Raw genomic sequence first — 13,700 nt, forward strand, 5'->3', positions numbered from 1 at the left:
CATTTCAGCATACCTTTCTATCGGAGATTATAACGTAATTTTAGTGGACTGGGGAGCCCTCATTGCTTTACCCTGGTAAGAAATGTGTATAATAATTAATTAATTATAATTGTATATCATTATAATTCGTCGTGATCCTAGAACAATGACGGATGTGCGAAAAATGCCACTTTCACTTTCTTTTATATTTGATCTTGAAAAGGATATATAAAAGCTTCCGTTATTAAACTGTTCCTGGTTTAATTTTTTTAAATTTGAATAACTAACATAAGTATCAAATTACAAATAATTTTGAACTTATCAAGTTGTGACATAACACGTAAAATTTTTTTTTACGCCGTTTTAAATCACATGCGTCGTTGTTCTACGATCACGACGAATTAATATATATTTGATATCATGCTTATTCTATACATAAATATACAAAATTACATATGACACAATGAATTATTTTTATATATTTATATAATAAATGTTTGCGTTCGTATGATTTAAAATTTTTTTTTATTAATAAATTTCATAAATAGTACATGTTTTTTTTTCTAGTAATCTAGTAAATGTTATTACTGAAACTCTCCAAAAAAAGTGACTAACTCTTGTGCTTGGAGAGTGACTTAAACTGTTATAGTTGTTTATTTATTAGAGTTGATATAATTTTGAATATACGAGTACATGAGAAAAAAAAACAAAAACATAGGATATAAAAGGAAAAACCGAAAATAATAATACATTTATACTAATCAAAATTTAATTCAGTTTTTACACTTGGTAAAAAAAATTCTTTAGATTTACTTTAAATTTATTTATAGATATTTTAGTTTTAAAATTTTTTAGTTCATTGGGGGGATTATTGAAATTTTCGACACCTTTGAAGACAAAGCTATTTTGACTATGACTTGCGTAGAATTTAATGATTTTTATATTGCTTTGGTATCCGAGTGACTTATTCATCTCAAATTCTTATATTTTTTCTGTATAAATTTGCATAATATAATTTATTTTATAAATAGTGTCTACTGTATGAACTTGAAATAATTTATATAGACTTTCCGTATTGAATGTTGAGGGTTTCTTTAAAATTACTTTAATAATTAATCTTTGTACTAATTTTACCCACACATTTCAATTAAGGGGCCATTTTCAACGAGTTGTAAATAACTCACTATTCGAAAATGGGAATCAAGTTGCGGTAAGACGGGGTTCGAACCTCAGGCCTTTGATTCGTGAGTCCGCGACACTGGCCACGAAACCACCAGGTACATTTTATCAAATTAATTGGACGCTCTCAAAATAACCGCAATTCCGCGGCCTGTTTCTGAACACAAAGCGGTTATTTGCCGCACCACTGGTGTGACGTTCATAAAAGCTGTTGATAAATTAAATTACAATTTGTTTTATAAATCGATTTTATGCAGCGCTCGTGGTGAGATCCGATGGGTTATTGGGTATAAACTGGGCCACAGAACTCGGCGGTACTCGCTGTAGCACTTTATGACCAGATTGACGAGCTTGATTCGATTTGCCATGCTATTCCTCGTATAAGGTAATCTGATCACACGGAACGTAAACATGCTGCCTAGTTAAACAAAAGACTCCTAAATGTGTTATCCTGCATACAGTTTGTCAATTATTTTGCGAAAAAGTGAAATGCAAAAGATGATAACATAAATTTCAGCATATTTTTAATTTAATTTAATTTTATATATTTTATTAAGGCAACAGAATACAAAAAAATAAACACATCAAAACAACAAGTAAGGAGAATAATAGGTATAAAAAGTCGGCCCCGTGGTCAGCGCGTTTGCCTACCATGCAAGAGGTCTCGGGTTGGATTCATGACATGGTAGATATGAAATATTTATTTAAAAGGGTGTTTTCACACCAGAATATTTCATAGTCCTTGGACTGGTACCTGAGGCGTAAGACTGATCATCTCACCTTCATGTAACATTTTTTTTTATCAAGATACGCTGCGATTGGTGTATCAATGCAGTGCCCTATGCACCATTAGGTGCGGAAAGGGAATGATAATGATGATGATGATAAAAATAACATTTTAGTATTATTCCAATGAGGAAGTTCAGCCCTACGGGACATTCAATATTAAAAATGTTTTCGTACTCGCGGTAAAAATTAGAGGATTAAATTGTGCCGCCAAGTTTCTTGAAAATGTATGAATTTTTTTTTTTAACTAAAACGAATTACTTTGAACGACGTAACTAGTTCTTATGAATCAAGAAATGATAAGAGAGTTGTTTTTATTTTAATTATTTACCTTGTCGACTAGTTGCTGTAGATGATCAGCAGTATCGATCAGCGAACGCGCATTTGCTGTCGCAGGCACTACGGCATGGAATGCTCTCCCAGTAGAGGTGCGAAACTGTGAGAGTGAAGTGATGTTTCGGAAGAAACTTAAAACCCACTTGTTCTCTAAATCCTTTAAATAAATTCTTAGCATGTGGTGACAAAGTACATTCTTATTCTTAAATTTTTCTTAAATTAAAAAGTTCTAATTAAATTGATATCTTTATATCATCACTTTGTAAAGCGCCCTTGAGGTATTATATTACTAAAATTATCCATAATATTAACAATGATGATAATAATTTCTGCTATAATGGCAGTATCATCAGCGTATCTTATATTATTGATTACTTTACTAATTTTTTTTATTCCCATGTCAACATCTTGCAAGCACTCTCTAAATACAAATTTGGAGTAATAAGTCAAAAAGCATTAGCAAAAGTATGCAACCCTGCCTTACACCTTTCAGGATATGTATGTTATCAGTTTTAATGTTATTTATACGGACGTGTGCAGTTTGATTCCAATCAAAGTTATTGATAATTCTAATATCTTTCCCATCCAACCCTATTTTGTTAAGAAGGTCTGGCAACTTATCGTGTCTTACATTATCAAATGCCTTCTCATAGTCGATAAAACACATATATAGACGTTCCTTTGCTGGTCAAGACGTTTTTGGGTCAGCATTTGAAAAGAAAAAAAGGCCTCCCTTGTGCCAAAACTATTTCGAAAACCAAATTGCGTCTCGCTTAAATGCATATCAATCTTTCTCCAAAGTCAGTTGTGCAAGATTCGGAAAAATATCTTAAGAGCGTGACTCATTAAACTATTTAATCTGTAATCGTTACATGACTTAGCATTTGGTTTTTTAGGCAGTATGATGAATTATGATGTTAATAATAATAATGTTAATAATAATGCTGGTATATGTCTCGTCGTCTTGTGTCATATTTTGTTAAAATTTTTAACTAGAAGATCAATGTCGCTTGAATCCAAGTGTTTGTAAATGGTTCCCTATTTTAGGTTCGGACCTGTTGCTTTGCCATGTTTTTCTTGTGAAATAGCCTTTTCCAATTCTTCGTTTATAATACTTGGACCACCTTATTCTTTAGATATATTGATTACGGATCTATTATCACAAAAAAAGGTTTTCCATGTACGTTTTCCACACTTAAGCTTGATCCTCTTTGTCAATTATTGAGTTATTCCGTTCATCTAAAAGTTTTGCCGTCGTCGGCTGTGATTCCTGCCATTTTGTTAGAAACGTTACAAAAGCAAAACGTTTTGTTATTTTGAATTGTATTCTTTTTATTTTTAATTATTAGTTTTCCTTCTTTTTATTGTAAATTATGTTATATAAGTAGTATATTCATTTGTTCACATTGTTTAATATTTAATTCCCCTTTCTATTTCTTAATTTTTTCTCTTCCTTCTCTGTTTTTACATTTCTTTCTCCTAGCTAACTGTAAGTTATTTAAAAAAAATATAGTTGTTTCTATATGAAACCCGTAATTTATTCATTTATTTGACGGACTTATGCAGTCCATTCTAACGATGGTAAATACAATTTCTTATAATAGATACAGGCACTAATAAAATAAAATACAACTAAATAAAATTAAAGCTAGGAAAAAAAATATAAAAATTACTACCTCAAGACAAGATCTGGTCTATCTTAGTGAATTTTTAAAACTATAAAGACTCACACCAAAAAAGTCCAGATCTTGTCTCAAGTTTACAATACGACACAATCGGGACATTGGTGCATGCAAGCCATAGTTTGTGCTGTGTTGATCGAGGAACAGCACATTATTATTTCGCAACCGGCGGATCGGAACATTGAAAGCCACCTGTTCCAGTAACGATGGTACATCAATTAAGCCGTTCAGCAAATTAAACATAAATATGGAGTCAATGTTATTTCTACGTTTTTGTAGATTTGAGATTTAATCCTATTATTTATTGTTATTTTGTATGTATTGTTTTTCAGTGATTAAATAAAAAAAATATTTAAAAAAAAAATCAAAACCCTAGAGTTGCTTGTCTTCTATACGTGTTGCCTGTCCATATATATTTATATCGCAAGTTTTGACTCAATTCTAAAAACAAATTTAAGTTATGATGTTGTGCCTTGAATACGGAGCCTATTTACATATGTGCTGTACTGTACGTAAGCACTAGGCACATAATAAGAGTACACTGAATGGTCAGTGGTCAGCCATATTCGTAATATACATGTATATTACGAATGTGGCTGACCTAAACTAAAATGGCAGTTTATCTAAGAAATAAATCATACGACGACCACTTAAGGGAGCTCGGGTTAAGTTCACTAGAAGAGCGGAGGCAGCGTGGTGTCTTGATTGAAACGTTCAAAATCTTAATTGAGCAATATAATGTACCTAAGTTGAAATAAATGTTCACTGTGAATGAAAACCGCCATCTCAGAGGTCATTCATTGAAACTCAACACTACCTCCTACTCATCCAACCCATGGAAGAACTTCCTGACAAACTGAGTTGTGGAGAAATGGAATGGCCTTCCCGAGAAAGTTATTGGTGCTAGTTCAGCTAATGTGTTCAAAAACCGCGTAGATGCACACATCGATTTATAATGTTTTATAACCATGTACACTTGATATACACGCATCAGTTTAATAGCTGCTAGTGTATTATTATTATTAATAATAATAATAATAATATTATAATTACGTGTAACTGTGCGACCAATATTACATATTATAGGGTAGATATTATATATTATATTGATATTACGAGGATGCATCTAATTGGACCTTATGAAATGTATCTTATAATTTTATAAATGTCTGTTGACTTTAATTTTATTATAAAATATGACATGACAGCAAAATACTTTTAAAAAACTGCAACGAAAATTATTCACTATCACCCTTCCATCGCGCATATATATCTGCGCCTAGTAAGGAAGAGAGCCCTGTAGGGTATTCCAAAAATTAAATAAACTGCTAAATTTATTATTTATTATTTATTTTTTGTTCCGTGTTATTCGAAACCCTGTAAAAAGAGGTTGCAGTGTGTGCACAAAAATGGTACGCTTTAACTTAATATTACATAACATCCAATTTAAAATTATCAATTCTCTTTTTGATGCGCTTGAACTAACTGAGCTCTATAAAATTTAATATCGCAACTGTTAAGTAAATAACAGCATTTATCGATACTATTCCTGGCCGATTACCTTTCGTTCCCATCCTTCCTTTGACCCATCCTTATGGTACCTACCTAACATCAAGATAGAAGAAATTCAAAATGAGAAGATTCGGTTTTAGAACAAAAACCAAACAACATTTTTGACTTCACATAAACTCGGATAAAAATTGGTTGGAATCGTCGCGCGTCGTGGAAAACATTGTAACATTTTATAGTTCATTTTGTCATCCAGTGCCAGAAATTGAAGAACATTCAGATCATATTAAAGGTTCCATCCATTCCATGTTCCATCCATTCCATGTTCCTATCCTTTCTCAAATATTTCCAAATCACAAAACTGAATGAAATTCGTTTTCCATTTACAGTCCGCCTTTTCGTTAACACAACAAGAAACCGAAGACATCATTTCCTTTTTAATACTAAAAACCATAGGATTAATTATGAAAGAGAATATAAATTCAGTGCCTACTGCCTACACTCATGATAACATATTCCCAAACTCTAGGAATGTACTTCTTTAGCGGAGCCCTCTTCAATCTTTGTCATCCTTCGCGACGTCATGAAAATTGCACACAATTTTCGAAAACAGCATTTTTAATAACCTCCCTCGGTTACTACCCGTTACCGTACATTTTCCGGAGAAATTTCGTCCAATTTTCAATTTTCGTGATAATGCGAGTTGTATTATTTCTGGTTTTGTATTTTAAAACTATTGTGCTCTTAGAGCTTAGAAAGCAATCTCGCAAAATACCGAAACTATTTTGTAAGCATTCAGAAAACAGAAAAGATAAGGCCATGTTTTATATTCATAATAAGTTAACATATTACAACAGAGATAAAGAACATTTAAGAGAAGGTAATATAGAAGTCTAGGCACCTACAGGGCTTATGACCTGTCAATGGCTGGTTTAAGTGGCCACTTTACACACTGTGTAACATTCACCATTCTGCCCATATTTAAACATCTATATTCCTTCAATTCTTTCATCTATTGATGTTTTTGAAGTTAAAGAGATGAAACCTTTATTTATGTGGGTAAGATTCATCTGATTGAATTATTTCACCTACATACTAGGCAACGCCTGAAAATGTTTTTTTTTTCAATTTCTATACTTCTTCATGGACCAGGTGGAAGCCCTGTAGATGCCTAGACTACTATATTACCTTCGCTCAAATGTTCTTTATCTCTGTTGTAATATGTTAATATAAACAGCTCCCCAGGGAGTTAAATCCAGTCCATGTCTACAAAAATTTGGACAAACTCAAAATATTGTTCATTAAAAGTTTTAACCCTTATATAGTACATATTTTTACCTCTCGAATAATCGAGTAAGACATAAGTCCTCGTGGTCAAATAGTTAGTGCGTTTGCCTACCATACAAGAGGTATCGTGTTTGATTCCCGATATGGTTGACATGAAATATTTATTTGAAAAACGATTTTTACACTAGAATATTTTATAGTCCCTTGTCTGATTAGTTTTATGTAAACATAACTGATTAAAATACGCTGCCGTTGGTGTACCAATACCAGTATTCTATCCACCATTTGGTGCGGAAAAGGGATGATTACTATTTATATATTATATATAAAGAATATCATTTATTTAAAATTACCATTGTTTACGCTTATTGTTTATTTATGTCTTTACAGATTGGATTAATTTTTGTTTGTTTTTTTATGTAAGTCATCCAGAATCTAAATACGCATAAGTTATTTACAACTTTTAGAAAATGGTCTCAAAATTAAACAATTTGGGCAAATAACAAGAACGCAAATATTTATATTTTTCATTTAAAAAAAACTCTGGGAGTTATATAGGTACTCAAGTTGTAATAAATTCAGTATTTGCTTGTTGGTGTAGTGAGTGTTCTGACGAAGAGACGGGTGCGTCTCGAAACCGATATACCAAAAAAGTCAGTAAGTGGTCATATACTAATATTAGTGTATTAAATTCAAATAAATAATGAAGAACGAAGAAAGTTAATACCTATACTCACTTAGTCTTGCTATTTATAAAGCATTAAAAATAGGAGTCGGGTTGTGGTCCCGTGGCTAGTGTCTCGGACTCGCGGCTTAAAGGTTCGTGGTTCGAATCCCACTCTACTCGAACTTGATTCCCATTTTCTAATAGTGAGTTATTTACAACTCGTTGAAAATGGCCCTAAAAATTAAATATTTGATTTTTACATTTACTCTTAAATTGTTTTAACTTTCTACTGAATATGTTGTATAATTTTCAGGTTTAATTTTTGCGAATAAATCTTGGGGAAAAGGTAATTTATGTTTTTTTTTTTTTAATAATCAAACCAAATACGTTAATATTATAAATTTTTGTAAAAGCCAGATTTGTCGTATATGTTAATAAAATAAATGATAAATAAATCATAAGAACGCAAATATTTTTTTTTCAAAAAAGTTAATGAATTTAAATCAATTAAAATACACCTAATGAAAAATAAAATTTTAACACGTTTATAGAAAGTGATTATTATTTACAGTATTTCAGGGACATTTTCATATACATATTTTTTTATTTGTTACGGAAAACAACAGCAATAGAAAGTATATGAAACATCACATTATGTAAGCATAAAATAAAGCGAATAAAATCAACCTTAAAAATGCCACTTGATAAACCTAACTACGAGAAAACATTTTTAAAAATGTGTGTGATGTGTGTGGGTGTGTGTGTTTGGTATGAGTGAACTTATAACGTTACTTAAAGAAGATAAAATATTTTTTATAGTGTATAAGAAAAGAATAGAGAAACAGAACTTAGACAAAATAATTATTTGAAAGCTCTCATTTCGAATGTAGATTTATTACAATCAAATATATCTGTTGTGTTGAAGCTTAGTATGAATAATAATTTTGAACTAAGATTGATATGAGACTTGTGACGGCTGACGGCTGCGGTAGGCGGGCATATTTAGGGCTAATTATGAGCCATTGCCGATTTCTGAGCCATACTGCAAGAATATTAACACATCCTTAAATTCTTATTCCCGTTTTCAGACACAATACTCAACATGAGGAAAGCACATTCTACTGTCCTCACTTTTAGGTTTGGTCGCGCCACTCGCCCGTTAGCAGTAGCACGCTCGTGGGGCTGATTCGATGGATTCGTTATCCCCCGTTCACCTTACCACAGAACCCTAAATACAATGATTGCAATTCCTACCTTATTCTGGGTTCTGGCACCTCTATTGGTGTTACTTCTTTCGCGGCAGTCAGGATCCGATCCTACCTTGATGTCAGGGAGAAGGAGCACTTGACGAATGATACACACCGTAGATTTAATAATGAATTTAATATTATTGATGGCAAAAATATATTTTTGCAATCGCGATGACAATATGAGAATATGTGCACACGGTCGGTTCAATAGTTGTTCTGGCGCCGGAACAATATAGGTACCCACGGTAGGAAAAATGCAACATCTTAACCAGGGTCCCGTAGGTAGTAAACAAATCCGAACGCCCCATCCCAGCAAATGTGCTAGATATATAATATATATCTATGTGTGCACATGTGGCGTAACCATTTCCCCGGCCTTGAAAGGAACGCTTTTCAAATTAAAAGTGGAGAAAAAAAAATAAATTATATTACATTAAGCAAACAACCTTATTGCGCAAGACCGAAAATAAAATAATAATAATATTAATAATACTATTAATAACCTAAACTAAATTAATGTAAACTATACTAGAGTAATTCAATAATACGATTGTAATGGAAGAGGACACAATTTAACGATTGGTCTTTTAAAAACCCTAGTTTTGGTCTTTACCAAAGCCACTCGGGCAACCCCATCGTTTCCTCTAAAAAGTTTGGTAATCAGACCCAAAGGCCATTGAAGAGGCATTGCATTAACTTGTTTGATAATGACTTTGGTTCCTTCTTTTACAGGCGGAGAGGGTAAATTCCACTTTTGTCGAGTCTGTAGAGTGTGTAAATATTCCTCTCGCCACCTCTTCCAAAAGGATTGTATCACTTTACCTAATAGTTGAAATCTCTGAAGAAGATGGTCGGAGGTTTCCAATACAGGTGTGGCGGCCAGAAATGATATTGGGATCAGATGAAGAAAATGGGCCGGCGTTAGTGCTGAAGGCTCAGCTGGATCACTACGTATCTACTTTGATATTAAAATGTACTTTCCTCGCGTTTAGTTTTGTTTGCAAATACGGGCATAAGATACAATATTTAGAAAAAACACTGTGAGCAGCATTTTTATGGAATGGTTCTTTCGTTCAAAAGTAAATCAACAAACAAAATTTGAAAATGAAATATCATAAGAATTCATCCCTTTGAATATCGACAAAAAATTTCATTACAGCGCCGAGTAAACACTTATGTCAAGTAGGAACTGTGAAATACGACAGTGAATAGTCAGTTTCTTCAAAACGATTGTTTACCTATACAACAAAATGAGATATTTGATATTTTATGCAAACAATGCAATGCTCATCCAATTTAAATTTAAATTGGATTCTTTATCATGCTCGTTTCCTGTAATCCAATTCCATACAACAGGAGTATTAAATTCAGACTGGTGGACGATATACAATATATACGTGCTAGACAATTCAGCCCTACGGGCCTTGTGTAATCGACCTTCCGATTTCCTTCACTTCACTTCTCACAAATAATTTTAATTTTTGTACTAAAACAATGGCGGTATATTAGTTACCCATAAAAATAAGTTATGTCCTCACTTTTGCAGACAATTGTCATTCTAATCAAGCTTTATTTTAAGGACTATAGTCGAAAAATAGTCATCGAACGCCGCGGTGTCGCACAGATGCGGGTTAAATACGTACCTACCTCAAAATATTGAAAATAATAATCTGTTAAATGTCAACACATATCCGGAAAAAATTAACGACTTTCGAATTTTTCGACTCGTTGTATTTTCTATCTGTCTAGTTTAACGGTATTAAATAAAGAAGATAGCAGTAGGCCCTGAATAAGCGGGTGAAAGCTTATACTGGGAGGTATTGAAAGAAATCATACATAGAAAAACGAACCTTGCGTTATTTGTGTAAAGCAACAACACCAGCCGGGGCCCTGATTGAGAAAAATAATTATATTGATTATACATAATAAATCATATTAATTTGCATAAACCTGAAGTGTCCAGTAAAATAACTTTTCACAGTATGTTTGAGTAAGTACCTACTGTCTGATTGGGCATTTAAAAAAAAATCCCTTACTTAAATTAAATAAAACATTTAAACGGGATGCCATGAATTATTAGTAAAAGCCAATATCAAATCTAGGGAGAATTTATATTTTTTATGGTTCTTTAAAAACGTGTTGTTATTTTTTAATATAAATTATCTTAGATTTGCCGAATCGCTAAAAATAAAAATATATTAAGATGATTAATTTACTGGACAGCAATATTATTCAAGTATACTGGTACTTTGAACTTAAGAACTAATTAGTACTTGGCGGTTTTCAGGACAATGCCAGGTTTAAAAAAGGGTGATGCTAAGTTCTAAGTGATTCTGGTTATAGAATGGATTTATGAATTATGATTTTCTTTTGAGCATCACAGATTTTAATTTTTGATAGATGTCTGAACCAGGGTGTCTTTGAAACAGGCAAAATAACGTGAAAGATTGCTCAGTGTGAACTGTTACAGAATGGCCAGGGGAGGGGTGGCCGCGGCTCTGGTTCGCGCGATCGGACTTGGTTCTCCCGGTTTACTAACAAATCAATGAACTAACATACTCTTATCACCGCCAAAACTGGGAACATTAGATTGATGGCGACAGACAAATCTGATTAACTATGTATACTGAGGTGCAATGACAGTGATAGTAGTTAATGTAAATTCTATAGAACGCGAATCTTATTATTCAACAATGTTTGAGTATTTCCAAATGCTTGAAGACAGGCTGGATTTCCTCCCTAGACACTTAAATACCTTTTTGTTAATACGAATCAAATGTATGATATTTTTTATACTGCTGATGTAAAAAAAATAATGGCAATTTTCCTCCGAATTAGTTCCATTGTGTTATACAATACCAACTTTTGTTTGTGATCGAAATAGCCTATTGGTTAATAAACCGAGCTCATAAACAATTGGCACAATTATTTTGATTAAATAAAATGTACCCACCCATATAATAAATTATTTTATTTTTTTGTGAGAACAAACTTCAATAGTTTTTTGAGCGTTGAAATAATTGTATACAAGTAAAAAAGCGGAAAAAAAACACTAGAAATTCAATAAGATTGATAGATATTTTAACCGAGATGTAAATTCTTCCCCTCTTATAGATGTTCTCTGTCTCTATTGAAATACGCAATTTATTAAATAACTTCAGTTTAAATTCATTGGTTTTATAATCAATAAAAAATATTTTTTAAATAATGATTGTTCGAAAGAAATTGCCAATGCCAAAGTCAATGAATTTCCCAAAGAACAAGAAAGATATTTTTGCAAAATGTTAAAAAGAAAATAAGGACGAGATGTAGAATGTATTTTTACTTCGATCAATCCATTGCAGATATTAAAAATCTTTAAAAAATGCGATCGAAACAAAGGCAAGCTCGCTTGAATAGAGCATTTGTTTTTGTAGACGATTGTTAGCAAACAAATCGGTATTGCCAACTCCGGACAGCAATAATAGCTGGATAGAAAATGCCGACTGTACCTAGTTGTTCTGAGTAGGTACTTCTTACTTTAGTTATTCTGAATATTCTAAATCTTCATCTTGCTGACAACTATATTTTGAAAAGTCCACTCAAATAAAATATGCACAATTTGTGTTATTTCATTATTATGAGAATTCTTTCTTTTTTAAAAAAGTATGTGTTTTTTTACACACATAGTATATCAATATGTGTTTTCAGGCTTCCTGACGACTATCGATGTAAAAATAAATGGTAATACCTATTTTGCAAAGTGGCAACATTTCTTCCGAAGTGTTGCCGTTGCACCTTGCGGCGCATGTGCATTATGTCACCTCAAACGTCAAATAATCTAACGCATGCGCTGTAACTACCTCGAATTTTCAAATCTTAACCACGGTGCTGTTTTAGATGGAAAACTTTGCTCCGTGCTCAATGAAAAAATTACTTATTTCTCTTATGTATTTTAAAAAGGCTTCTATGATAAAATGTGTTCATTTCGAAGCCATTTCATATTAAAGTAAATAGTACCTAATTACCTTAAGCAAAAAGGACTCGCTTAAACATGATTTTTGTCACTTCCAGTGTGTCGATGTGTGTACTAAAAAAAATATTTTTTATTTTTATTAAATCTTTTTTTTTGTACTCCCAGGAGTTACAACAAACTCATTTTGGGACAGAATAATATTTACATAAATGTATGGTAATAATAATAATAAAGTAACAAGTAATAATAAAGCAACAAGTATTAATATGTACATAAAACTGAAATAAGATAGCAAACAAATATATAATACAGAGAAATTTAAACAATCCATAATAAAAATTAAAATAAAATATTTACATATCGTAAGAAAGAAATATCCGAGGAAAAAGAAGAACTTAAAACTAAATTTCACCTTCCACGTACCTCTTCAAGTAGTAATTTTTTTTTTTATATACCTCAAAACTCGAAAATACAAGGGAGATCTATGTAATCGCTGGCGAGAATTTATCTTCAACCATGCACTCATCGTAAAGGTATGGCTTCCGTATCTTCCGATTGTAATCACCCCTCTGGCAGAACATTGATTTTTCATTAATCAATTTTCAGATTATTCATTTTTTACACTCTGTACCTGTACAATATAAAATAATTGATACAAATATCATCCCTTATAGTTTTTTCTCATGCCAGTTAATAAAAAAAACGTTCTGAATGTAAATGGAGTTTTCGATGACATAGCATCGATTGATTTCCTCTCGGAGATTAAATTTCCAGTCCTGTGACGGATTTGCCCGTTTACATTTCCAGTGCCTTGAACAGATTAGTACATTTTGTAAATTCTTTCTAAAGAATCGTATTCGTACTGACTTATATTCTGTACCAAAAAAAGATATCTATGCACAATTCAATATATTTCGAGAAATGGGATTATCAGATTATTCAAATGCCGTACAAAATACTTAATTGCCATATGTTTTAAACGAGTACTTTGATTGTGTACACGGTTTTTCAGGGCCAGGCCGCAAAATTTCAGAGGAACATTCCTCATGGTGAGCTTAAAAAAAAAATCT

General features: G+C 32.2%; 2 protein-coding genes across 2 annotated transcripts in view; one reads left to right on the forward strand and one right to left on the reverse strand.

The window, feature by feature from the left end:
- LOC148272846 (uncharacterized) overlaps positions 1-13,700 on the reverse strand; it is a 187,087-nt gene that overhangs the window by 65,760 nt on the left and 107,627 nt on the right. The gene's annotated exons all lie outside the window — the stretch shown is intronic.
- LOC148272847 (pancreatic lipase-related protein 2) overlaps positions 1-13,700 on the forward strand; it is a 66,182-nt gene that overhangs the window by 17,262 nt on the left and 35,220 nt on the right. The window contains exon 4 of the mRNA XM_088239498.1: positions 9-75. Within this exon, the coding sequence (XP_088095624.1) occupies positions 9-75 (67 nt within the window). The remainder of the gene's footprint in view (positions 1-8; positions 76-13,700) is intronic.

Source organism: Micrasema longulum, unplaced genomic scaffold, assembly GCF_059751315.1.
Source record: "Micrasema longulum isolate JH-2025_06_02 unplaced genomic scaffold, ASM5975131v1 h1tg002175l, whole genome shotgun sequence".
In the NCBI taxonomy this organism is placed as follows: Eukaryota; Metazoa; Arthropoda; class Insecta; order Trichoptera; family Brachycentridae; genus Micrasema; species Micrasema longulum.